This window comes from Vigna unguiculata, chromosome 1 (genome assembly GCF_037176805.1).
Source record: "Vigna unguiculata cultivar grain cowpea cultivar isolate G323 ecotype 2 chromosome 1, ASM3717680v1, whole genome shotgun sequence".
NCBI lineage: Eukaryota > Viridiplantae > Streptophyta > Magnoliopsida > Fabales > Fabaceae > Vigna > Vigna unguiculata.
In genome coordinates this window covers 47,966,828-47,993,900 of record NC_140792.1, presented here as the reverse complement: position 1 = coordinate 47,993,900, position 27,073 = coordinate 47,966,828, and the positions used below count along the sequence as shown (strand labels likewise).

Sequence of the window (27,073 nt, the reverse complement as noted above, 5' to 3'; positions counted from 1 at the left end):
TTGACACGTGTCTCAAATGAAGGATTTTTTCGTCTTTTCTCTCTTCTTTAAGATTTCCCGCTTCTTCCTCCTCAATGGCTGATAAAATTTTTGAAAGAACCACATTCAATGCTTGATTAAAATCTTGATTGACGTCTGACAAATAATTACTATTTTTTTTGTCTTCTCCGAGAAAAACTATTCGCATTCTTCTTCTTCCACAAAAATTAAATTTACAGAACCAGAAGAAAACCCTCAAGGTTGTCTTCTTCTTCTTCTTCGTCTTTGTCTTCGTCTTCTTCTTCTTTGTCTCCTACTCCTGCCGTCATATCCAGTTGAAGGTAAGTTATAATAACCCAACTTTGTTTTCGAGTTTTCCTTCTCGATCTTCATAAAAGGGTTTTTTTACTTCTTCTGATAACTTATCCTTCTTCATCTTAATCTAACTTTTTTTTTTTGCTTCTTAATCCGTTAACATCTGAAAGTTAGGTATTGTTTAATAGCTTGAGTTCTCCTTCATTAGAGGTTCTTCTTCTATTTTTTTAACTAAACTTTGTTTCTATTTTGTCTCTGCAGGTCTCCTTCATCAAAGGGTATTTTTCTACTTTTTATTCGGTGAAATATATCCAGACATTCTTTATCTTTCTGAAATTCTAGGGAGCATAATCTTTCATCTATGTTTGTTTTCTCTTCGGTCTTGATCAGGTAATATTTATTTTTATGTTGTATTCAGACGCTTTTTTTTGTTGTTGTTGAACTTAGGTACTTCTCCTTTGATGGTGTAGGACATATTATGGGTTTGATTTTCTTCAAAACTACTGTGATGCCCTAATCATGCCAAAAAGACCATCGATTATCGATTATCAAGTTGGTGCGTGCCATTAATTTTTCCCTTTTGATATATTTTCTTGCTAATGGATCACCAAAAAACCAAATTATTTTTTTAGGTTTTTGAAAAATATTCAAGATTTGAGGTGCGGGAAGAGATAAGAAGGGGCACAAATGGAGGGAGCTTTTGGCTACAGAAAACCATTTCTTAAGTTGGACTTCTTTAAAAACCCTTTTTATTTTATATTATTAGTTGGTGTGTGTATTTTTTTTTCTACGATTTTCGTAATCAAAAGCAGAGACATTGTTTCCTCTTAGTAAAAGGGTACTTTTTTTGTTGAGCTCTATTTGATTTATTTTTTATTATGGTTGTAATTTTTATTACTCATTTTGGTTTGTATGTGTTGTGAAGGATAATTCATCAAATATTCAAGGCTGCCAAATCAATCAAGGATAATATGGCTTGAGATATTTGTGTCATTAGTAATTAAGGAGGCACTCCTGAAGGTAATCTGCTTTGAATGCTTGAATTTTTATGCTCGAAGCCTCAAGCAAACTGTTTTCCATTTTAAATGGTTTGAAACAAGATAACAATGTTGTACCCCATTTTTATCAAGAAATATAGCAATCACAATGATTTTCTGTGCTCCAATAAGAAATTGCTCTTGATTTCTATCAATTTTACAACGGCTCATAATGTTTGAAAAGAATAAGCATTCATGCATATTTTTTCTTTGAAAGATACAAGGTGCTTCATACAATTCTGTAAAATTATAAGTTTGATTGTAGGAACTTTATTCAAGAGCAAGAGGCAAGAGGCAAGAAGAGGAGTTCCTCTCTTTCTGTGAATAAATTTCTTTTGTCTACTTGATGGTACAAAATATACACATGTTAGTTATATCTATCTCTACATTTTCAACTTTTGAGGAAATTAACTAAATTTAATGACAGCAGGAATGAGAAATGCAATCTGGTGAGACAACTATCTTAATTAAGCAAGGTTAGTAAATGTCTTTGTAAATTATAGTTATATTTTAACATTTTACTTATATGATATTAGTCTTAAACTTTGAATGTCAAACATGTCAAATTTATATGTTCCAAATTATTCTTCTCATACTCGGTCAAGATTATTCTTTTAATGCGAGCATTCATAAGTTGGTAAAAGTTGTTTGATATTAGATTTTGTTCTAAAAATATATGGATTGTGATATATGTTAATGGTAATGTGGTATATGAATGGACAGATCGGTGTCCCATGGTACAAAGAACACCTTCTTCAGTAGACATCTCTTGGTTCTATTATTGTCATAATTCTTATGAGAACTATACAGTATTATCTGATGCAATTATATCTCATGTAGGTTATTTAAAGAGTTATAGGACCCTTCAGATATTAGTGGAATAACTGAGGTATTTATTTACACTTCTAAAGTTTAGGGTAGTCATTTTGAGATTTCTGTCATGGGAGGTGCATTATTTCACACCATCGGAGAATAATGCATAAGAGCACCTGCAAAACTTTGATGTCAACATTTGGCCTTTTCTTGCAAAGTATAACTTATGATAAAACTTTGGAATTGTAATTAGTGGTAAGTTTGTCAAAGCTCTTATACTTTTGTTGTGTTATTTTTAGATATTAGAAAATAGTGCATGAATAATTGCTTCTAAATCATACTTAAAACTAAAGTTTTATTTTATTCTCATAATTTAATAAAAGTGGTTAGCAAATTGGTTTTCTACAAGATTTTCAATTTTCTCCTAATTGTAGTGAATAAACTATATATCATTGAAAATTCATCTTTATCATCTTTCTCATTAGCTTTTTCATTGTGCAGCAAGTGCATACAAAAGTTTTAGTCTTTTGGAAGAGCAATATGCACAAGGAGAAACAGTTTTGAATGATGATGGTGGAAGAGAAATCCAAAGAATTACAATTCAACATCAGAGCAAATACAAAGTTTGGGGTCCTCAACACTAGGAATAAATCCTTTTATTTAAATTTTAGACTTATTTTCATATTTGAAACATTTTAATTTAAAGCAAATTGTTATCTTCATCCTCGATTAGTCTCTCTAGCTTGACTAATACCAACTAAAAGGAATCATGGACTACAACTTGAAGATTAGTTAGTTTGGCTTTTTAATGAGCATGCCAAATGTTGTAGTTCCGTTAGGAACTAATATAGTTGGTACGTTTTATCAAGATAGGTTGCGAGATGTAATATTGTTCAAAACTTTATTAGCTTATAATATATTTTGTAACCTTCTCATCTTTATCACTATAATTAGTGATTGAAAATGACCAAAATCCATGAGCAGAACAATGTGAAAATAAAATGTGTATATAACTTAGGATTTTTTCAAACAATTACAGATCATTGGTTATGTATTAGCTCAAGTAAGTACAAATTGGAATGGATTTATACTATCAATAATTATATGATTTGTTTCTAATTTTTTTTTAATTGACCAATTAATTTCATTCATTGTTTTTAATGTTCTAATTATGAATGGATTTTTTTTTATTATCAATTAATTGATTTCATTAATTATTTTAAATTTCTTTAATTATAAATGGAGTTTTAATTGGTAATTGCTAATACTATTGTAATTATTAGTATTTTTGTTATTATTATTTGAATCAATAAATTAAATATTTATTATATATAATAATAATAATAATAATAAATAAAATATGTATATAGCATTTATTATGTAGCGCATAAAACTGATATTCTAATATATAAAATTGAGTTTATGCATCACAAAATAGATTTTATATTTATATTTATGTTTTATTATATTCATATATATATATATATATATATATATATATATATATATATATATATAAAAATCTTTGTACAGATGTGATAAATGATTTAAAAAAAAATAGTATAATGTTTTATAAGTTATTTTATAATGATTTTTTTATTTTTTTTCTAATTTTTAGACTTCTTCTTCTTATTAATAATAATAATAATAATAATAATAATAATAATAATAATAATAATAATAATAATAATCAAAAAATATGTATACAACATTTATTATGTAGCGCATAGAATTGATATTCTAATATATAAAATCGAGTTTATGCATCACAAAATAGATTTTATATTTATATTTATGTTTTATTATATTCACATATATTTGTTTATAAATCTTTGTACAGATGTGATAAAAGATTTAAGAAAAAAATATAATGTTTTACAAGTTATTTTATAATAATTTTTTTTTATTTTTTTCTCTAATTTTTAGACTTTTTATAAATATAATAATAATAATAATAATAATAAAATATGTATATAACATTTATTATGTTGCGCATAGAATTGATATTTTAATATATAAAATCGAGTTTATGCATCACAAAATAGATTTTATATTTATATTTATGTTTTATTATATTCACATATATTTGTTTATAAATCTTTGTACAAATGTGATAAAAGATTTAAGAAAAAAAAAGTATAATATTTTACAAGTTATTTTATAATGATTTTTTTTTATTTTTTTTTCTAATTTTTAGACTTCTTGAGTTTTTATTGTCAAAACAAATAACATCTAATTGTGAGTATGAGTCTTACTTACTTTAAGTGTACAAGTATATTCATTGTATTAATTTATCGATGTTGTACTCTCTATGTTCTATAATTCTTTAAACAAAAATAAGAAAACTAATAATACATGTCATATATCATAGATAACAGAAATTATAATATTAATCCCAAATTCTCAATATCTAAATTGTATCCAACCTAAAAAAAATTAAATGTCTCATAAAATTTCAGGATCCATACTAAATATATTAAGAACTAATTTTAATAATTGTTATAGACGAAGACATGTCCTCAGACCAATTCCAATACGGTCTCTAGCCCGAAATCCATTTGCAGAAAAAAAAAAATTGTTTCCACCCATAATTGAGATAGAATTGTCTCACATATATTTATAATTATACATAACTAAATTATTTAATTAAAATTATTTAAACAAATTGTTGATTTAAATATAATAACAATAATAAATATTTTAAAAATATTAAAAACTAAGAAAAAAATAAACAACGACCCCGTATTATTATTATTATTATTATTATTATTATTATTATTAGTATTATTATTATTATTATTATTATTATTAGTATTAGTATTATTTATATATACATATGTTTCTATTTAAAAAAATTACATCAATTTTGTGTTTTATTTATTTTTGTATGAGACCATATTACATAATATATCTACATTTAAAAATTTTAACATCAATCTTATGTTGTATTTATTTGATACGGGACTATATTACACAGTATGCCTACATTTTACTCTAACAACAACGACCCTAACATATGCATTTCATCTTAATGTAATATACATATGTTTGTATCTGCATGTGTTTCTGTTACTATATTTAAAAGTGTTAACATCAATTTTATGTTATATTTATTTTGTACGAGGCAATATTATATAATAAGCCCACATCTTACTTTAGCAACAACCTTTGCAGTATTTCATTTTAATCTAATATACATGTGTTTATATCTACATGTTTTTCTATTTAAAAATTTTAACATCAACTTCATGTTGTATTTATTTTATACGGGACCATATTATACAATATGTTTGCATATTACTTTAACAATGACACATTGATACACATCTTATTTTAATACAGTATACATGTATTTATATCTACATGTGGTTTTATTAAAAAATTTTAACATCAATTTCATGTTGTATTATTTTATACGGGACAATATTATATAATATGTCTACATTTTATTTTAACAACAACGTCCTGTGAATACACATATTATTTTAATATAATATACATGTGTTTATATCTACATGTATTTCTATTTAAAATTTTAACATCAATTTCATGTTATGTATATTTTGTACGGGACCATATGACACAATATGCCTACATTTTACTTTAACAATAACTTGTGCATATGCATTTCATTTTAATGTAATGTACATGTGTTTCTATTTAAAAATGTTAACATCAATGTCATGTTATATTTATTTGTGTGGGACCATGTTACATAATATGATTACATTCTACCTTTAGCAACGATCCATGCATACTCATTTCATTTTAATATAATATACATGTGGTTGTACCTACATGTGTTTTTATTTAACAATTTTAACACCAATTTTATGTTGTGTTATGTTATACAGGACAATATTACACAGTAGGTCTACATTTTACTCTAACAACGACTCGTGGATACATATTTTATTTTAATATAATATACATGTGTTTATATCTTTCTGTTTTTCTATTTAATGACTCATACATACGTATTTCATGTTATATATATTTTTTGTACGGGGCCATATTACACCATATGTTTACATTTTACTTGAATAATGACTCATACATACGTATTTCAATCTAATATAACATTCAAGTGTTTATATGTACATGTGTTTCTATTTAAAAATTTGAACATCAATTTCATGTTGTATTTGATTTATACGGGACCATATTACATAATATGTCTACATTTTACTTTAAAGATGACTCATGAATATGCATTTTATTTTAGTATAATATACATGTTTTTATTTATATCTACATGTGTTTATATTTAAAATTTTTAACATCAAAATTTCATGTTGTATATATTTTATACGGGACTATATAACATCATATGCCTACATTTTACTCTAATAACGATACATGCATATGTATTGCGTTTTAATATAGCATACAAGTGTTTATATGTACACATGTTTCTATTCAAAATATTTAAATCAATTTTATATTTTATTTAATTTATACAGGACCATATTACATAATATACTTACATTTTATTATAACAATGACGTATACATATACATTTTAATTTAATTTAATAATAATATTATTGTTAATAACATTAATATTATTATTATAAATTATTACAATTTCTAAATGTAGATATATCTAAATAATAAAATTAATTATATGTAATTAAATCAATAATAATAATCATTTAAATAATTGATTTATATAATAACAACAAAATTTTTATTTTAAAAATTACATAACATAAAATGAAAAAACACGACCCGTGCGGATGCACGGGTCTCCTACTAGTTCCTTATAAAAATTCTGAATTCTGTTTCAGTTCTATTTGGAAACAGACAAAATGTTGCTGTATAAAACTGAGTTAATGCGTAGGTCGTGTTGCTTTAGATGAGGTAATTTTTGAATTACTTGTTTAATGGTGAGACTTTCGTCTATTATGGAGATTTCTTTTATCAAATTACTAGGTGTAGGGATGAAGAATTGAGGGCTACAAGATTATTATTAGAAATGATATTATTGAATAAAAATATTTAAAAAGTATAACGATACTATAATAATTAAAATTTTGATAATTTTTTCTTATAATCTGAATTGACATATTTGAAGTGAGTTTGAAATGAATTTAGATTTTCTGTTGAATTTTGTTGTGTTGTTTCTCTATTGTACCTTCATAATACACTGATTACCACTAATTTTGATGTTTTAAAATATATTAAAAAGATATTTAAAATACTAACACAGTATAATTTTAATACTCAACAAAGAACAGTACCGAAAAAATCAGTAAAAAATCTAGACTCGTTTGAAATATAGAAAAATAAAAAAATAAAAAAATAAAAAATTACTTAAAAAATGACAACTCAGATTCTTAAGAAAAAGTTATCAAAATTTAATTGTTATAGTAAAATTTTTCATTTAAAAAATATGATGCAGGGTAAAAGTATGAAACTCTTTAATATATATTACAATTTTAAAAAACAAATATGGCTTGTTTATTATACCTTTTACACTTAAATAGATTTTTAGTCTTGTAAAATGAATTTTAATTTTGGTTTCCATTGAAAAAATAATTCTTAGTCAACTAAAATTTTAAAGTTATTATTTTGTAACACTAATTTATTACTTATATGGTAAACGACAAGCCAAGCATCATATTCCTATAACCGTAAAATAAAAAGTAACTAAAAGGTTAATGACTACAAATTTTAGAAAATTAAAAAACTAAAGCAAATTCTATAGAAAAAAACCAAAGCTTATATAATTCATAGGTACTAAAAATAACTATTTCAAATATTACGAAGATGAAAAAAAAATATAAGAATTAAAAAAAGTCATGTTCCAGAAATTAAAAATATATTTAAATTTTTAATAAAGATCAATGGTTGAATACTATATTGTTTCATAAACTGTATTTTTTTAATCAAACGAATTCACAAAATAATTTTTTATCATAAATATAATATATATATTTTAATTTTTGAAAATTATTTATTTACTGATATTTTATTTTAAAATATATTAAATTTAAAATTAAGCTAAATATATTTAAAAAAGGCTTAACTAATTTTTTTCTCTCCTAAATTTGTAGATTGTGTATATAACTGGTTATAGACTCATGCTTGTATTTTTGTTTTGTTTTTTAATTTGTATTAAAATAATTAATATAATTATTATCATATTTAAATAAACAATTTATTTTTATAATTATATTTAAGTGTTATAATTATGTTTGAGAAATAAATTAATGGATTGTTTTACTTACATTTATTGATTCAAATAATAATAATAATAACAAAAATAATAGTAATTATAATAGTATTATTAATTAATAAATAAAGAAAATATTTAAGTACAATATAAATATTTATTAGAATAATAATATTATTAATAATAAAAAATTAATAATTAAATAAATAAGTTAAATAATTAATAAAATCAATTAATTGATAAAAAAATTGAAAACTTATGAAATAAAAAATAATCCATTCATAGTTAGAAATCTTAAAAATTTTAAAACAATTAATAGAATTAATTGATCAATAAATAAAAAAATAAGAAACAAATCATATAATTATTGGTTGTAAATCCAAATGTTTTAATCTTTTAAAAATATTACCAATTATATTCAAAATAAAACAATTGTTACTTTAAAAGAGAAATAACAAAAAGGATAAAAGAATCAAAAATATTTCTTTAGAATAATAACCTTAAAAGTGAATGTCATAGATAATATAAAATGTAAAAAAATATAATTTGACCAAAACTATAATGATGGGTAATTAAAAGAATTAATGCATAGTTCTAGACAAATGTGGGTACCAATTATTAAAGGTTCTAAAGCAAATAATTACTACATAAATTTTGATCTTCATTGATGATATATTAACTAACAATTAAACCATACATTTATCAATTATTATATTATTATATGATAATATATGTGTTAGACTATTTTGAATTTTAAAATTGTAAAAGTAAAATAAAGTAGAATGTAAAATAAATAATATATATATATATATATATATATATAACATTTGAAAATAGTTTAGATGTGAGTTAAAAGTCTTATATATTATATAAAGTCTTATATTATATAGAAACACAATATAACTATAACTAAAATATAAAAAAATAATTATATATATATATATATATATATATATATATATATATATATATATATATATATATATATATATATATATATATATTGCACCGATGCAGAGACCATTATTTGACAGAGAAAACTATAGATATTTAATTGCCTCTAAGCAAAATTAATTTCGTTCCTTGAAAACGTTTTAGCCCAAGTATGCAATATATCCTTTACGTCATATTGACAAATTTAATCATATAATCATAATATAAACTGATTCATTAAACAATTTTAATTATAAATAATCTCATAAACCCTAATCCATACACGTGCTTCTTCTCCAACGATACACGGAGGAAGAAAGTGAAAAAAAAAAAAAACAAATCATAGATAAAAATACGTGGTGCAATAATTTCGCGTTTTCTTTTCTTCACGATCCTTGTTTTTGTCGACTTTTTTTAAGCACTGTTTCACCAAACTATTTCAAACACGCGATCTGGAGACAGTATTATTTTCTAAGGTTAGGTATTTGTTAACTATTTGTCACTTGCAATCTTAAAAGTTCTTGTAAGAAAATATACAAGTACCATCATTTGGTTGAAAAAACACTTACATAAAACTTGTTTGCATGTCTCTGGGTGCATCTCTTTGTTCTACTTAATTTCAAATTATTTATATTTGAATCTAATTTGTGTCGGTGATTTGAAAAAAAAAAGGATAATAAATTATCCTTTTTACTTTAATTAATTGTTTATAACAATAATATAACACACACGTGATTCATTTATCTTAATATTTATTTTATTATGTCGTAGTATTTTTTTAATTAAATAAATTATTTAGAAACTCTAAATAGGATAATCAATATTCTTCTTTACTTTCAATGTGTTTATTTTATTACTTAGAGACATTGTTATAATTATTATTATCTACTACTTTTTTTCTATTGTTACTGTTAGAAGTGTGGGACTTCCAACCGTTACTGTTGTTATTATTCTTGATATCAATGTCGTTACCACAGCTTCATATAATTATTGTCCTAGCCATTACATCATCTATCATTATTTTCGTCATTTTGTCAATATTTTTTTATTGTTATTATCTCTTTTAATTTGTGTTAATTTTACCATTTCATCTTCATTATATGAACTACCACTAAACTATTGTCATTATCGTAATCACAAACAATTTTGTTATAATTATTGTCTGTACTATCATTATTACTTCTTTTTTTTTTTACCTATTTCATTGTCAACATTATCATATCATTTTTTTATGGTTATTCTTATTTGTACCTTTGTCATCATTGTACTTGTAAATATTACAATATCTCTCTCAATAATGAGTCTCTTCTATATTGATGCATTTTCTTCAAGTGAAAACATATACTTTTACCTTTATTCATATTTATTGTTTTTAATATAGTCTTATAAGACAAATTAGCAACTATAATACCATTAATGATATTTTTGAAGATGATTCATTTTAGAGATATTACGTGAATGTAATTTGAGATCAACCCACACAAGGAATTATATCACTTTCAATCTAACACTTTAAAACAATAAATTTATAATTTTCTTTTATATGATAATCGACATTCTCATTTTTATCCAATGTTAGATTTAAACTCACACTTGAATGTTTAGCAAACTTCAAATTTAATTTGAGAATCTCCTTATGTATATAATAACAATCAATGGTATTATGGATTGAATGTGCTTTGGAACCAATAATATCCCTTCCTTTAAACTTAAAATGAACAAAGCTCAATTTAATGTTATTTTTCAAAAATACCATTATCTTTAAATTTAATAATCAAATATACATTTCATTATATAAAAAATATAAATAAATAAAACTACTAAGTTTAATTATTATTATTATTATTATTATAAAAGTAGTTATTTTTTTATAATTTAACCAAGATTAAATATAAAAGAGAACAAATTACTATAAGAAAATCTCTTCTCAACTGTAAATTTTAGTGACAAAAAATTATTAGTTACTATATTGATCAATTTAGATATTAATCTACAAACTAAAAATTGTTAATAACTAAAATACTTATAAATTAATCACCACAATGAATTGATCTTTAAATCTGTCACTAACATTAACTATAAAGATTTTAGCAACCAAAAAATTAGTTTCTAAATTTATATATAAATTGGTTATTAATAAAATAAATTTAAAAATATTTTTTTTAATTAAAATCTTAATAACTAATATTATTGACCAATTCTGAATGACAAATTTAAAAACTAATTTAGAAACTATTTTAGTTAAAAAAATATTTTTTAATTAATAAATAAGTCACTATTTTTATCTAATAATAAATTTTCTAATAGTTAAATTAGGAATCTTTCAGGCAAACGTACAATCCGCCGGATTAATACGTTCAGAGAAGAAAAAAAAATTGTGCACCAACATTAGCGACGAATGTAAAGACGATATAAATGCAGCATTACGCAATTAGGGCGTGTTTGGTTGGAAATCGAAGAATGAGACAGCATTAAACCGCGAGATTTTGACTAGTGTTGGGGTAAGTAACCTTTTACATGAGATGACGGTGGTGACGCCCACACTCACTTCTTCAGAAAGCGACTTTCATCTAACCACCATGGACAAATCAATGAACCGCGGACCAAAAATTGATGCAGAATTTCTTAACATACCATACCATACCATGTGGATATTTTATTTTGAGTGAGATTTCTTAATCTGTCACTACTGTTGTGGCCAAGACAAGAGAAAGCCATGGTTCACGCTGCGCTCAAGTTTCTGCCATACCCCCAAATGGCTAAAGCCACTTGTCCACATTTCATTACACCACCGACACATTCAAAAACCGTCGGTGCTTCATTAAATTACTATCATAGCCTCCTCAACCACGCACCATGGTTGTTCATTTCTTGCAACCTTGTCCACATGCCATTAATTGGACGCAGTAAATCACAAATGTACTTGCGTTTCAAATATGGACTCTGCCACTCTGTCCCACATTCTTCTTCTTGCTCTTTTCAATGGGGGAAGAGAAGATCGAAATAGTGCTGTTGTTTGAGGTAAAAAAGTGTATTCTTTTTTGGTAAATGAATCTTCTTTTAAGGTGCGAATTAAATTACCGAACAGCGCGGCAACCAGTGAAGCAAATAAATAGAGAAAAGACACTGGTAAACCTTAAAACCCAGATCCAACAATTTTATCATTTGATTCAGGATGATGCATCGTACAATAATACAATTATACAGGGATCAGGAACTCCATTTATTTATGGAACGAATCTGAATGCTGACTGATACAAATTAAAAGCCAGAGCCTTGCGGCATTTGGCTAGAATGGAAGTTTGGTATGTTGCTTTGATAATTTAAGATTTTAATTTATAAAAGAAAATGCGAAAAATTGTAAGTATAATGTAGCTAATAATAATAATAATAATAATAGGTAATTATTGACTAATTCAATTTTTCTTGCCCTCTTCTCCACCCTCTTCCAAGTAGGTCTTCTTTCTTCTGTCAGCTCCAGCAATGACACAAATGAGGCAAAAACACGTGGCGTAAATGGCGTGAATCTTCCAATTGGTCTTGGGCGGTTGCTTCAGCACCACCCTGTGAAACACCGTCATGTAGTAGTGCAACCCGACGGAGAAGCCCACGAAGGTTTGGGCCAGGCCCAGAAACTTGGAGCCCAGCCCAGACTCAGTGGAGAAGACCAAAACAAGATACATTACGAGGAGCAAAAGGTAGAGGACGTAAGCGAGAGTTTGGAGAACCTGCAGGCAGAGATACGTGGAGCGCGAAGTAGAGAAGAAAAACCTGAGAGGTTCAACGCCGGTGATGAATGAAGAGAGACAGAGAATGGAGAAGTAGATAGCGAGATAGGCTTGGATGAAGATCAAGAGTTTTTGCAGTGAGAAATAGGCTTTGATTTTGTTGAAGAGGAGCGAGGCCAATAGCAAAGGTATCAAAGCGAACGCGCAAGAGAGTAAAGTGGCAATGGTGGGTGCGTACTTGTTTCCGACGTAGGGTTTGAATCCTTTCGTCATCTCTTTGTTGGCTTTCGTGATGTAAGCTTTGGAGGTTGTGGAGATTCGTTCCAGGTCAGGGATCAGTGTTTGTTGGAATTTCTTGGGTAGATCTCTGAACTCCGAAACCAAATCATCGTCGAACTCGTCTTCCAGCACCCAACTCGGTTGCGATTGTTTCTTCTTACCGCCACCGCTCTTCTTGTCGGATTCCGCCTCATCCAGCTTCGTCTTTTTACTCGCTTCCTTGTCCTTTGTGGCGGTGGCTTTTGTGGTTTTGTTCTTGCCGCCACCCCCACTCGTTTTCGCGAGATCCAATGAGGACGGTTTCTTGGTGGAAGTCGAATTCAGCTTCTTGGACTTTAATGCGGTGGAATTGAGTTTCTTCACGACAACCTCTGTGTCGGTGATGAGTTCGGTTTTGGTTTTGGGTTTTGGTTTGGCTAACTTGGTTTGGTTTTTGAAGGAATTGGGGTAACTGGATTTGACGGTTTTGGTCTGGTTTTTGGAGGAGTTAAGGTTGCTGAATTTGACGGCTTTGGTTTGGTTTTTGGAGGAATTAGAGGGCTTGATCAAGGAGGTTGTTTTGTTTTTGGTGGATTTCTTTTTGAGGGGTTGTTCGAACTCTTCGTTTTCTTCCTCCAACTCAAACATTCTCCTGGCGGTGCCACTGGACAAGGCTCTGCTTTGAGGATGAGATTCTGAGGAAACAGTGAAAAAGCAAAGAGAAACAAAAAGGAAGAAAAGAAGAGAGAGGAGGAACAGGTTTCTGCAACGAAGGTACAAGAGTGGAGCCATTGGGATCTAAAGGGTTGTGAAGAAAACGAAGAAGAAGGTATATAATAAAGCAATAAATAGATATAACGGTGACTGGGTCTAGACCTAACCCACAAAGTTATGAATCAATCTGGGAAATAGAGGGAGTGAAATGGTTTTATAGTTTGTACCAAAACAATTACACTCCTCCTTCTTCTTCTTCTTCTTCTCCTTCTACACTATAGTGTTATGGGGCCATGTGAGAGAGAAGCTAGTAACTGAAGTGAGATTGAAAATATTTATTGCGTGAGTGGGAAGGTGCGCATGGAGACAGACAGTGTGGACTTCCTTCACGACGCGGTTTCAACTTTCGACTATTAATGATAATGATAATTATAATGATAAGGATACCATGTAATAAATTCTTATTATAGCATAATTCTCTTATGTCTTAAGAAATTGCTAAAAAAAATCTGGCATTAGATTTGTTTACCCTTTGTTTTCTCCATTGACCAATTATGCATGCATATGGGAATTCGGTGAAAATCAATTTTATATTACAACAAATAGGAATAACCAATTGCTAATGTTTGGACTGAGTGAGTGAGTGAGTTTATGTACTATGACTTTCTTAGGTCAATAATAATTTGAAGGAGTTAGAGACAAAGTTTTAAAGTGTAACGGAATGTGTTCGTCTGGCCCAGAATGTTGCTTTAGAGTAAGAATTAGTTGTCATGAATTATATTTTACATTTTCCATGTTTTCACATTCATGCACCCATCTCAATGGATTTCTAATACAAACAATTATTATTTGTTTTACCCAATTTACACTAATTAATACCAATTTAAATGCATTAACAAGGAAGCATTTATTTTTCTGTGCATTTTTCAATTAATTAAACGAAAACGTAATAAATATAACTTAATGAAATAACTACTATCACAAGTGGAACTTAACGTACCAAAAATAATTACATTTAAGCGTATTGCGATTTTTTTATTTATTTTCTAACCGTTCTGTTTATCAGTAAAATGGTACTTAATTTGCGGTAGCCAGATCTGGAAAGTTTATTCAAAAAAAAAAAACAGCTGATAAATTAGTTGAATGTTAAAAAATAAAAAAAGCCATGTGAATATGAAATTCATATAGTTTTTATTTTACATACATACTTAAAAAACTTTTAAGACAGTTAGAGTTTTCTGATTATTTTTCTTATATTAAAAGAAAAAAAAAACAAGTAGACTAAATAAACACTGTAGCAGTAATTAATGGTATTATGTCGAACATTATTAAGTAGGTGGATAATTAACCAACACACTATTGACATGTGAAATTTAATAGTAACAGATGGGTGGATCGCGGATCTCGATAATGCTAATTACATTACACTTTGCCTAATTAATTCACATTCACAAAACGCTACGACTTTGACCACACTACACATAAAAAAAAATTAGGCAACAATTCACTCCCACTATTATCACTCTAATATAATTCCACTATCATTTTAACTATCTTTTAAATTGATAATTATTTGAATTATTCAATTTTTTAATAAGATATAATTTACAAAACCCGCCTGGTCTGTAAACACTAACCCTGAAAAAAATGAATATTCAAAATGTTAGAAATAATAATAATAAAAAAAAAAAGTTCTTTCAATTACAATATGGTCCCACAAGAAAAGACACAAGCTGACCAAAGGTTGAAATTGTTGACTTTTTTGTTCCAGAAATTCTGCTTTCATGAATCTAACACCATGCTGGTAAGTCTGATTCATACTTTTTGTCATGTTTGAAAATTTAATTTGAACACCACCTACACTTATATAATATTCAATCCTCTAATTTTTAAAATGTACATTAGTTCGAAAACCATTACGCACCTTTCTCATACATTTTCAATAAATGACATTTATTTGTTTATATTTTTAATAGTATGACCTCACTTTTTATTTTGATTTTTTTTTTAAATTTTTTTGATAAATTAGTGAAGTTTGTCCTTGTTATGGTGTGCAGGTTCTAGATATGAAATGTCGGTGCCAAATACAACCTTACCACCCTGTGTTCTGGTTGTTTGGCCCCATTTTTCACCCTTTTTCTTCTAATTATTGAATCTAAAAAAACCAGTGTCCTCCATTGTTAGAACAAATTATTGTGAAAGAGGACATCAAAAGCAAAGACAAAAAACAAGAAGCTTAATTCCAGCCAACAACGTTTTGAGTTTGAATTGATAAGTTAAAATTTATGATCCAGAAGCATAAGTGTTCGGTTGTTATTTGTTAATTTATGAGATGAGAAGGACCCACATGATATAAACTGAACTATGGGGTCAAGTGTTGCGTAGTGTTGGTGAATCAACTTGTATTTTCGAGCCACTCACAGTCAACGTTTTCCTCTTCTGTTCAAATTCAATTATTTGCTGATGGGGAGTTGGGAGGGATAATAATTTAAGATCTGTTAAGGGCTTACATTTAATTAATTATTTTTGGCGATAAACAGTTTATACTTATACGGTAATTGAAAACAATAACAATAACAAAGTTGGTGATAAAAAAGTTGGTGATTAAAAAAAAATCATCAAATCGTCAAGAAATATTTTATACTTTTACGTACACTACAAATATAAAAGTACAAAACATTTGTTTTCTATTGATTGTTTTTAAACAGAAGATATGAAATTTATCATTAAAGATACTCTTAGTTCGTAGAGTTTTCTATATGGATTTAGCTAACTTTTTTTAAAAGCAAATAGCACTAAAATACGGAACGCGTATTAAAAAAGTCAAACATTTGAGATTCCGTTTTCGGAACATTTGATTGTTCTCAAATTAATCTGTGAATATGGTACGGAGAACGGAGTCAAACAAAGATTTTGACTTCAATAGTTTTGTCCCTATCAATTCTTCCACCGGATAGTGGGTGAAGATTTTAACAAAATCAAAACTTAGAATAAGATATGTGAAGTAAACTAAATATATTTTGTTCACATAATCCAATTAGATTGTCATAGCTTTAAAATTTAACCTTTTATAACCAAAAAAAATAAAAATCTTTTTGAGCAAAACATGTAACAGAGTAAGAGAAGTGAAAAGAGAAAAAAATAAAGTTTCAGAAGGATGGAATGGCACGAAAGTTTGTCTTGTAATCATACTTAACTTGTATGATCAAATTGAAACTTCACTCAAAGATTAAAGGTAAGATTTCCCCCAAATGACATTAATGAATTTTATCTTGAACATGAAATCTTGATTATTCTTTTTTTTTTCATGATTTGAACTCTGAAAAGTAATTAATGAACTGATCCAGTTTAATGAATAACCAACCGTGACAAGGGACATATTTGAAATTAAGTTAAAATTTACATTTTTGAAATTTAAAGTAAAAAATTCACATTGGGGTGAGAGAGGCTCGAACTCTCGACCTCAGGATAACTCAGAAGCTATGAGACCTACGCGCTAGCCAACTGCGCCACCACCCCATGTTTGGTTGCTTCTGTAGTAAAAGTATCATGTTATAAATATTAGGGCTACAATATGTTTGGGCTAAAATAGGTCCATTGTTTGCTGAGTGGCCGAAATAGGTCCATATGTTTTGGGCCTTTTGGTCCATACGAATGCATTCTGCCATTTTATATTTATTAGATATTGAGTATGATGAAATGCAATTCTCATTTTATATTTGGGTTAAATATGTTTTTAGTCCTTAACTTTCAGTGAATTTTAGAATTAGTCTATTTCGAAACTTTGGACTAATTTAGTCCTTCATCTTTCGAAATACGTAGATTTAGTCATTTTAATAAAATTTTGTTAGGTTTATTTGATGTTTCATACGCATTTCAGGATTGTATTTGAGTGTTATGAAACAAGTTTGAAATGTCAAACAAAATTAACAAAATTTGATTAAAAGGATTAAATCCACGTATTTCAAAATATGAGGACTAAATTGGTCCAAGTTTCGAAATGGATTAATTCCAAAATTCACTGAAAGTTAAGGGACCAAAAACATATTTAACCCTTTATATTTTATCGTTATTTACTTTTAAAAGAAGCATCTGTAATTTTAAAAAATAAATATATGTAAAGTACTATTAACTTAATTTGTTTTTATTTTATGCAAATACAGTGTTTATATTTTTTTAATTCGATAAATAAGAACATGCAAATGAGCCGGGTTTTAAAATATATTTTCCACGGAAGAAATAGCCTCTTAAAATATCATTCTAATAAAAAAACATTTAAAAACATAAATTTATTTTATTTTTTATTTTTATAATAATAGAATATGAGATTTTAAACCGTGATTTCAATTTAAAAAAAAATCGGTAATAATTAAAAAAATCTGTAAAGAAACTGAATTTTTTTATGACAAAAAATTAATCTCTGTAGTATAATTTGAATGGCACGAAACAGCATTATTTGAAGGGCTAGGGTTGGTGAAAGTATGGATAGTGGCAGACAGAGTAGAGTTCGTGAAAACCACATCTGACCCACTTTATCACACACAATATAACGTCAACACTCTAACTAAGGACTCTCCTTCCCTTCAAAATTAACCTTTTCAAAGTATAATTAAAATACCATTAAGGGGAATTACTACTTTTATATCATGTTTTTAGTTCAACCAGCTGAAGCTAATTATCTTTTATAAATCATATCTTCACTAATAATTTTCCATTTAAAGTCCTATCGGACATAAATAAACTTAACAAAATTTCAATCGTTCACAGTTATTCGCTAATCATAATACTAATCATTGGTGTGATGTGTGAATAATCTGTGCCATGTATACGCAACGACATCTTATAGACCATTTATAAAGATGTGAATTTTCTATTTTAATTATTTGAGTGTTAAATATTACACAAATTTAAACACTTTATAGAAAAATTCACACTAATGTGAATATTCAATTTAGTTTGATTAATGAATCCTACAATTAAGATAAAATTTGAAATATTTTCTTTATTAACACATCTTTTATTTACTATATGGAAATTTTAAACAATAGTTATCCTACATAATGTATTTTAATATTAAAAAAATATTTAACAGCGAAGTCTACTAGTGTATAAAAAATATTTAACATGTATTTTTATATTAAATTTGTACATGAAATCTAACTACAGTGAAGTCTCTGTCATTTATTTTCAATAATTTAGAATTATTTTCTAAACAAAAAATAATATTTTTATTATTTTAATTTTTTTTTGCCTTGATCAGTAAATAATCATAATTGCCAATATTCTAACAAATATCTTTCTATTGAGGATGTCTCCACTTATCACTTTATTACTTTGTAATTTGGTACACTTGTAAATATTGTAACAGATATCTTCTTATCCCTAGATTACCTATAAAAGTGTATACATGAAAATGCACAACTCCAACATTGAGTGTGGTGACATAAAACGAACAAAAAGAAAAAGATATGATTTGAATAATGCTAGGAAAGACTAAGAAGGAACAACAGTAACACAGGGAAGTTTAATTTAGTTTGAAACTTAAGGAGAGGGATGAACAATGGGACAAAATACAAGCATACACACGCACACAAAACGAAGCAATTTAGGTGACAAAAATAATTCTACTGTAAAAGTTGATGAGAAGTATTTCGATGGTTGTGTTGTGTAAGTGCGAAAAGCAAATATATTTAAACGTTGACTATTGAGTAAAAGTGTGGAATTTGAGGAGTGAAAACCCGCGGCTACAGCTGGTTCTGGGGCCATCTTTCTTTAACTTGCATCCATGAACAGGGCACTCGTCAAGGAATGTTCTAAAAATGAAAATCCACGAAGCATCAATTCGATCCACCAAATAAAACTTTAGAGGCTGGATTGGACATATGCTGAAAGGAAGATAAATACTAAAGCAGCACAAAATAATGTGTTTATTTATACATGCATTATGAAGAAAAAGAAAATATTATGATCATTATAAATAGAGGAATGGCATAGGTGTGTGTATATATATTATATAGTGCATAACAGCACGATTGATTTCGCGCATATTCCATAATCGTAGGGGGTGGAAAAGGGTTGATTAATTAATTCTAGTTTAATGTTTGGAATCACGAGTGAGGAAATCTAAAACCTAGATTTGTGGGACAAGACATTATGTTTAATGTAATTTAAAGGATACGGTGTGGTTTGTCTTTTTCCGGCATAAGGTACTTGAATCGATGCTTTTCCCTGTGAAGGAATGGTTTCGAGCAAAGAGGGGGAAACAGTGCAGCCTTATTCGCGACGATGCTTAAAGCTGTTCATCTTTTTGAGCTTAGGCTCAAAATTGTAGGACACTGCATGTTTTCCGATAACTACTGTTACTATCATTCATGTAAAAACTTTGTTAATAAGTGTTATATGTTTTGAAATGTTTGAGACACGGTGCAATTTTTGAATTTGATTGGTATAAATTTATAGAGGGAAAAAGAAAAAGAAAAGAGAGAACTTTTTGCAGCTTGGGTGTGTGTGTATGAGCCTTAGAAAATGATGAAAAAAAAGCATGATTGCTAAAGAGGAAGTGAAAGGTTTGTTCATTGGCATGGGCCCTAAGATGAAAAAATGTCAAAGGTCACTTGGCATCAAATCTAACACAAGGCCTGCCCCTAACAAATCTCTCAAAATCCGATGCCTAATCATTTGAGTTTTATTTAAATTTTTCATAAAGTCTTCCAAGTTTATTAGTGTAAAAAAGTGCACCCTTTTCTTTTCTCAAAGGTTTTTCATGATTCATGTGCCTCACTTTACAACAAGGGATTCAAATTTGTTTTTTGAATGTCATCCATGTTCACATATATCTATGTATCTCCCTCTCATGTCTCATCATTCAATTTTTAAACCCAAAGCTGAAATGAAAAAAGATCATGATATATCAATCAAAGAAATAAAAAAGATTACAAACTTTTCATGCAAAGGCACAACACAAATCACTTTAACTTCAAAGATTACAAGGGAGTCTCAAGCACAAGACTTTCTCATAATTTTTTCTTCAGAAATCTTCATAATTGAACATTAATATGAGTGGCTATATTTTGCTTCTTTTGTCACAATGATGTCAGACATAAAGATGAAATTTTCTCAGATATTGCTTATCACCTCTCTTTCAAACCTAACTCGTTTTATCGATTTAAATGCACTGTCAAGAGAGTGGGGTAGACCATCGCATAATATACTTAGTTCGGAGAAGATTACTTTAAAGCTTATCTTTAAAGTGTGTATTTAAATGAACTCATAAAATTTTGACATGTCAATATCAAAATGTGCTTTGGATTAAATTAAAGATACATATATTTATACCTGTTCGCTTGTATTTTATTCTCTGTTGGTTGGTTGTTCGCAGATATTTTTTTTTATATATAAATTTAACAAAATTATAAGCATACCATAAAAGTTTTAACAAAAATATTTATTCAAATCAACCCAAAGTCGTGTATTAGGTAAAATTAAGTGAGATTTAAGCCCTTCTAGCACATAGAATGGACGTACCTGCATCAATGTTAATTACTGCCACCAAGCTTTTTCCTTTACGTGTGAATGAACATAATGAATTATTTCTAAATACAGAAGTGAATCATTTCCATGTTTGATATATAATTTGAAACTTCACATGTTTTCTGTCTTGGCTAGGCGATATGGACCATATGATTGTTGTTGTTGTGAAGAAGAAGAAAAAAAAAAGTTGATTTTTCCACGGACTGAATAAGGAAATTTGCATTAAAAAAATAGATGATGGTGATTTTTTGGAGGTCAATTATTTGAAGTAAAGAGATTAATTAAGGTGATACTTAAGAAGTCCAACCAACTAATAATAAACCATGGCATGAAAGTCTGATTCCATTGAGTGGTTTCTTACTTTCTTTCTTTCTACCTACAACAAGTACTTTTAAATTTATAGAGGTTCCTTGCAGATCCCACATGCATTAAATCCATCGAGATAAAAAGTCTTATTCATGAGTGTAATAGAACATGCACGCGTACCACTTTTTTCCTTTCTCTTTCCTTCTTCACACTAATAAGCGTATGGTGCGAAATCGAAAACAGACAAAAAGTGATGGAGAGCTAAATCAATGCTCGCTTTTTTCGTAATATCATTTTTCTTTCACCCAATAACCTTTTTTTTAAAATTTATTTTAATATATTCATAATTTGTTCACCTGCCCACATCTTTCGCACATCATGCCTACATATTCTATACCTAGTATAACTAATTATACGCATAAAATATTCCTCAAATTCAATCAACATTATATTAAACTCATCATTCAAATAAACTTTCTTCTTCCGTGAATCCACACCGTCATTTTTCTAAATTCAGATCAAGGAATAAAACATTTTATTTAAAATCATGTTTTTTTTAGTTTTAAGTAACAGTTTTTGAAGTCACCCACTGATACTTGCCAAATTTAGGCCACTCCACTGTTCGCGTTACCATCAACGCAATAGTTTAAGAATCAAGAAATATTAAATATTTATTAAAAATGACAGATGATAGTGATAACATAAATGTTCTGATAAGGAAGATCATTTTTTTTTTACTTAGCCATCGTCCTAATCCAAATATAAATTACTTCCTTCAGTAATAATCACATGGCAGGTTTTTTATAATTTGTTTTCACCCTTTGATGTTATACTTTTAATAGAAAAAAAACAAAAGCCTGTGATTAATTATCAAACAGATTCTTTATCATGTGTTGAGAATTGAATGCAAAAAATTATTAATTGTAGCATTTAAAAATTAACATATGAACAGGGAATGATTTAAATTTTGTTTTGAAAAATAAAATATTAGTGAAGGTGTGAATGCATGGAGCTATAGCTGGAAACTGTGGAACACATTACATTTGATAATACATACACCTGTATGCCGGTTTAGTTTAGTTTATTTTGAAAGTTAATTTTGAACTTGTACTTTTTTGTTTTGATAAGGTGCTGAGAGAATGAGAAACTATTTTTTTATGTAAATGTCTAAAAAACACATGAACATGTCTTTGATTTTGATAAAACGAGATTGCGGCAACTTAGAATCCCCAAATCTTGCCACAAATTACTCCTAGAATCTAATGACCGTCAAATTAAAAAATTGGAAAAGAGAAAAAAAAAAAGTGTAGAAGAACAGAAGAAGTGTGCAAGGAAGCAGACAAAATGGCAAACAAACATTAGAGGTAAAATCAGAATAGAAGGTGCGACAAAAACAGGGAAAGAGAGGATACATACAGTTTTGTCTGTGTAGTTCAATCTATGCTGCACATTGTACATTCTCTGAACGATAATTTCACACAAGTCAAAACCAAAATCCATATACAGTGACATGAACACAAACTGATACTGCAGTTTCTAGTTCACCAAATAGAGACACAAATTATGGAACAAACGTCCAAACGATCGAAACCTCTCCAGGATTCTTTCGTGTGTGTGTGTGTATATATATATATATATATATATATATGGCTGTGTATATATGTAAATCAAAACCAGAATTGAGATTTTTTTTAGGATAACAAACAAAAAGAAAAAGTAGAGAAAGACAAGGTAGAACTACTTATTTACGCATAATTCTTCTAATGGAGCCAAAAATAGTGTTTAATTAATTTGATGGTCATGGTTAAGCTGAGGATACCAATTACCAATATTCTGTCTCTCATCACTCATGAATTAAAGCGTATGAAATTATATTTATGAATCTATCTCATGCCTTTTTTACTTTGTTCATATTCTTTTCCCATTTGATCGTTGGTTGGTTCCTGCTCTAATCAGAAGAACAATTAATCCACGATTCAACCATACCTTCGCTTCTTGCAGCCACAGCACATTCCGGTGCTCCCTTCTCTCCATGAAAATCCGAAACACTGCTTCTGTAGTTTAAGGTGGCAGTAGCAGTGCCAGTGCCTCCACTCAGAGACCTCAAAACCCCTCCATCATTGCTGCCGCCAATTCTTTGGGCCTGGGCCCAGTCTGCCGAAGAAGGACCACGCATGTTGTTGTTTATGCTTATGTTGTTGTTGACCCTCGACAATGCTCCATCTGATGAAGAAGTAACCAAGTTCATGTTTTGATGATGATGATGGTGATGATGATCACCAACGTGCGCATGGCTCAATCCCAGTTCTTCCAAGCCACCCATCTTGAGGTGCGAGTCCACGGCACCGGGCGTGATTTCCAAGGAGGGTTGTTGTCGTTGCTGCTGTTGTTGTGTTTTGGAACCAAGAAGAACAGAAGAGTCGTTGTTCCCGAGAATGGATTGGAGGCTGAGAATTGGGTTGTGCATGTTTAGGGAGTGGTGCTGGTAGTGAATGGGGGTTGAAGTGGAAGCGGAATTGTTGTTGGAAGGCAAGGTGTTCAACATGGGAGAAAAAGCGTTGTTGTGTGGGATAGAAGAGGGTTGAGCTTGGACTTTGTGTGCAAAGGGGCGGAGAAGATAAGACGGTGTTTGTGTTTGCGTTTGTGAAGGAGGTTGTTGTTGTTCTAAATGAGAGGAAGCGGATCTTAATAACGCGGAGGAAGATGCATTAGAAGAAGCAAAGAGATCCAACCTGGTTCTCGGGAAGTGCGAGGAAGTGAAAGGAGGGGCTGGGATGCCAGTAAATTCCTGAACCATGGCTCGGAAATTTGTGGTGTCCGTAGTGAGCACAGTAGTTGGTGCACGCCTAGAAGCTCTCGACCTCTTCTTCGGGTTTCGAACCACGTTGGTGTTGCTGTTGTTGGTACTGTTTTGTTCAAATCCTCCTCGTGGAGAAGCACTTTCCGGAGCGAGAGTGGTGGGAAAAGCAGAAACAGCAACGTTAACACCACCACCTCCTCCTCCTCCGCGTGGTTGACTTTGACCTGCTCCCAGTTGAGTTAACAGAAAGCCTTGGCTGCTGCTGTTGTTGTGCGTGGAGGGTGAAGAAGAGGTAGGCATCAAGCCAGCGAGATCGGGTTCGGATCTGGCAACCGTGTTCCACATCATGTCGAGGTTAAGGATTTGGCTGGCGTTGGGGTGTGACTGCGATCTTTGTGTTGGATCCAAGTAATTGGATAACGGGTCGAAGACGTGGGTTTGGAAGGGAGGAACATGGGTGGTTAACGTTGTTGGTTGCGGCGGAGGAACCGGGTTGTTGTTGAGGAAGGCAGAGATGGAGGATGATGAGGAAGGGTCGGCGCGTGAGTCGTAGTCTTCATCACCGGCGGTGCTGGAGGATTGCATACTGCCACTGTTGGGCGAATCCATGAGAGCCGAAAATGGAAATACGTAAGAGAGAGGCAGAGATATTTGTTGATCGGTTATTGGTTATTACTGGGTGTGTGGGAGAATGAGGTAGGGGTATGGGAGAGGATAGAATTAGCAACAGAGAGAAGGTGTTTGTGGTTATGTGGAAGGAAAAGATATATAGAGAGAGTGTACCAACAACACCCACGTCTTTGAGGCTCTGATCTGCAAAACCCGTACAAAGTTTGTGGGTGTGCTCTCTTCTTCTTCCCTTGCTTTTACTTAATTTGTCTTTCGGTGAAATGGAGGATACACGTAAACAAGGGTGTATTTAATAATAGTTGCAGTTTGCAGAGAGAGAGAGAGAGAGTTCTGAGTTTGGATAGCTTGAGAGTGAGAAAGAGAGAGAAAAAGAGAGAGAAGGAGAAGGAACTATCTTAGGGTTTCACAAGTGAAACAGAAAAGAGTGAGTGTTTTTGTGTGAAAAAGAGGGGCCGGGGGGAAGAAGAAAAGGATGGTTCTCTAGCCTTTTCTTTCTCTTAAAAAAACACCCTGCTTTGGCTTCTGCTTTCATCTGGAAAAAAAATATCAGAGTGGGGTAGACATGGTAGCTATCTAGGGTGATGCCACCCTCCAATGGTCAAAGTATGTGAGAGTTGTAGTTCTGATTTCCTACTCCCAAATCAAGAAAAAAAAAAAAAAACAGATATATATGGAGTTCAGGGAGAGAAGATGTTATTAGTAGCTTAATTATATTACGGTACATTAAAATAACAATTCAGAAAATTTGTTTTTTACTTTAGACGTAAAAAAGTGAGGAAAATAAATAAAAATTAAGAAAAGTGAATCGGCATGTTTAGGTTTCCAATACGCATGTGTACATAATATCTTGATTTATGCACATGATTGTTTTGATACACTACTACTTCATATCCCTGGACTCATATTCATGGCAAAAAAAAAATGAATCAATTTACTTACTACACTAAATTATTTATATTATATATAATACAATATAGCAGCAAAAATAAAATATGCATAATAAAAAGAAAAAAAAAAGGTGAAGGAATCTTTCACAGTCTTGCTCTGCTAAAAGATGCAGAAGGAAAATCATGATATTTATCATGTAAGCCTATATATTCTGCTTTCAGATGATTGCTTTTCTGTAACATCTTTCTTGTGTTTGTCATTCTCCTGTGTGGTTGAATAGCTGAATCAGTTCAACAACATCCAAATTCGCTCCAACGATCCAAACTAAATAGCAACCGAGGTGTTGCCTTTTATCATTATTATAATTATTATTTGCAACTCCCACCCTCACCATTCAATAATAAATTTAATTTAATAATTTTCTAAATAATCAACTTGGTTTGAAGAATATGTAGCGGTCGTTGTCACTTGTACGTGTAATATTTATATGCCTTCTCCTTTTTGATACACCTATGGTCTGTATTTGCCCCCTAGCTATATATAAAAAAAATAAAAATAAATAATCATATATATAATATAATGAAATTCATACCAAACCAAACCATGTACACCCTTTCTCCCACGTCTTCTAGGTCTACACGTAATAGATGTACGCAAGATATATATAATTCACTGACCACAATTTTTTTAACCACTTTTGGCGCTAATGACTCATTTTCAAGTAGGGTTGGAACTTGGAACTTGGAACTTGGAAATTTGAAATGGAAACTCATTTTAGCTTTGGTATGTATTAATGGTATATGTAGTTGTTCTGATGGAAATTTTTTGCAAATTACAAAAGTTTGGAGTTGGAGAGAGAGTGAGAGAGAGGGTGTTGTGATTTCCCAACACATGTTACACCAATCCTTAAAAGTATAGGCTTTTACTATACTTTTAATTAAAAATGAAGTATTTTTTGGTCTTAC

General features: G+C 29.4%; 2 protein-coding genes, 1 long non-coding RNA gene and 1 other non-coding gene across 6 annotated transcripts; 1 reads left to right on the top strand and 3 right to left on the bottom strand.

Moving 5' to 3' along the window:
• Positions 1-145: 145 nt before the first annotated feature.
• Positions 146-3,079, top strand: LOC114175180 (uncharacterized). Its single transcript, XR_014984932.1, has 8 exons — positions 146-320; positions 556-684; positions 765-850; positions 927-1,314; positions 1,597-1,680; positions 1,759-1,807; positions 2,172-2,399; positions 2,646-3,079. It is a non-coding gene; the product is annotated as an uncharacterized LOC114175180 (long non-coding RNA).
• Positions 3,080-12,384: 9,305 nt separating this feature from the next.
• LOC114186889 (cell wall integrity/stress response component-like protein) lies at positions 12,385-14,355 on the bottom strand. The gene has a single exon (XM_028074957.2). It carries the CDS (start codon positions 14,030-14,032, stop codon positions 12,671-12,673), a length of 1,362 nt encoding a protein of 453 aa, XP_027930758.1. The 5' UTR covers positions 14,033-14,355; the 3' UTR covers positions 12,385-12,670.
• A 3,033-nt stretch (positions 14,356-17,388) lies between these two features.
• TRNAM-CAU (transfer RNA methionine (anticodon CAU)) lies at positions 17,389-17,473 on the bottom strand. The gene is given in 2 exon segments: positions 17,389-17,424; positions 17,436-17,473. It is a non-coding gene; the product is annotated as a tRNA-Met (tRNA).
• Positions 17,474-19,398: 1,925 nt separating this feature from the next.
• On the bottom strand, positions 19,399-25,825 carry LOC114182982 (uncharacterized). 3 transcript variants are annotated; one of them, XM_028069803.2, is made up of 3 exons: positions 23,777-25,825; positions 23,207-23,251; positions 19,399-19,767 (listed from the first exon to the last, which is right to left on the bottom strand). In XM_028069803.2, exons 1-2 carry the CDS (start codon positions 25,197-25,199, stop codon positions 23,229-23,231), a joined length of 1,446 nt encoding a protein of 481 aa, XP_027925604.1. In that variant the 5' UTR covers positions 25,200-25,825; the 3' UTR covers positions 19,399-19,767; positions 23,207-23,228. The 3 variants fall into 3 exon arrangements, with proteins under 3 accessions (XP_027925604.1, XP_027925611.1, XP_027925596.1); XM_028069810.2 differs by lacking the exon at positions 19,399-19,767 and adding an exon at positions 20,272-20,289; XM_028069795.2 differs by lacking the exon at positions 19,399-19,767 and having other exon boundaries at positions 23,117-23,251; positions 23,777-25,823.
• Positions 25,826-27,073: the final 1,248 nt, after the last annotated feature.

Excerpts from the sequence above, each read along its gene's own strand:
- LOC114182982 (XM_028069803.2), bottom strand. The coding sequence starts at position 25,199 with ATGGATTCGCCCAACAGTGGCAGTATGCAATCCTCCAGCACCGCCGGT. Across the intron at positions 23,252-23,776 it reads TGTGGCTGCAAGAAGCGAAG|AGAATGTACAATGTGCAGCA; the intron begins GTATGGTTGAAT and ends ATTATCGTTCAG.
- LOC114186889 (XM_028074957.2), bottom strand. The coding sequence starts at position 14,032 with ATGGCTCCACTCTTGTACCTTCGTTGCAGAAACCTGTTCCTCCTCTCT.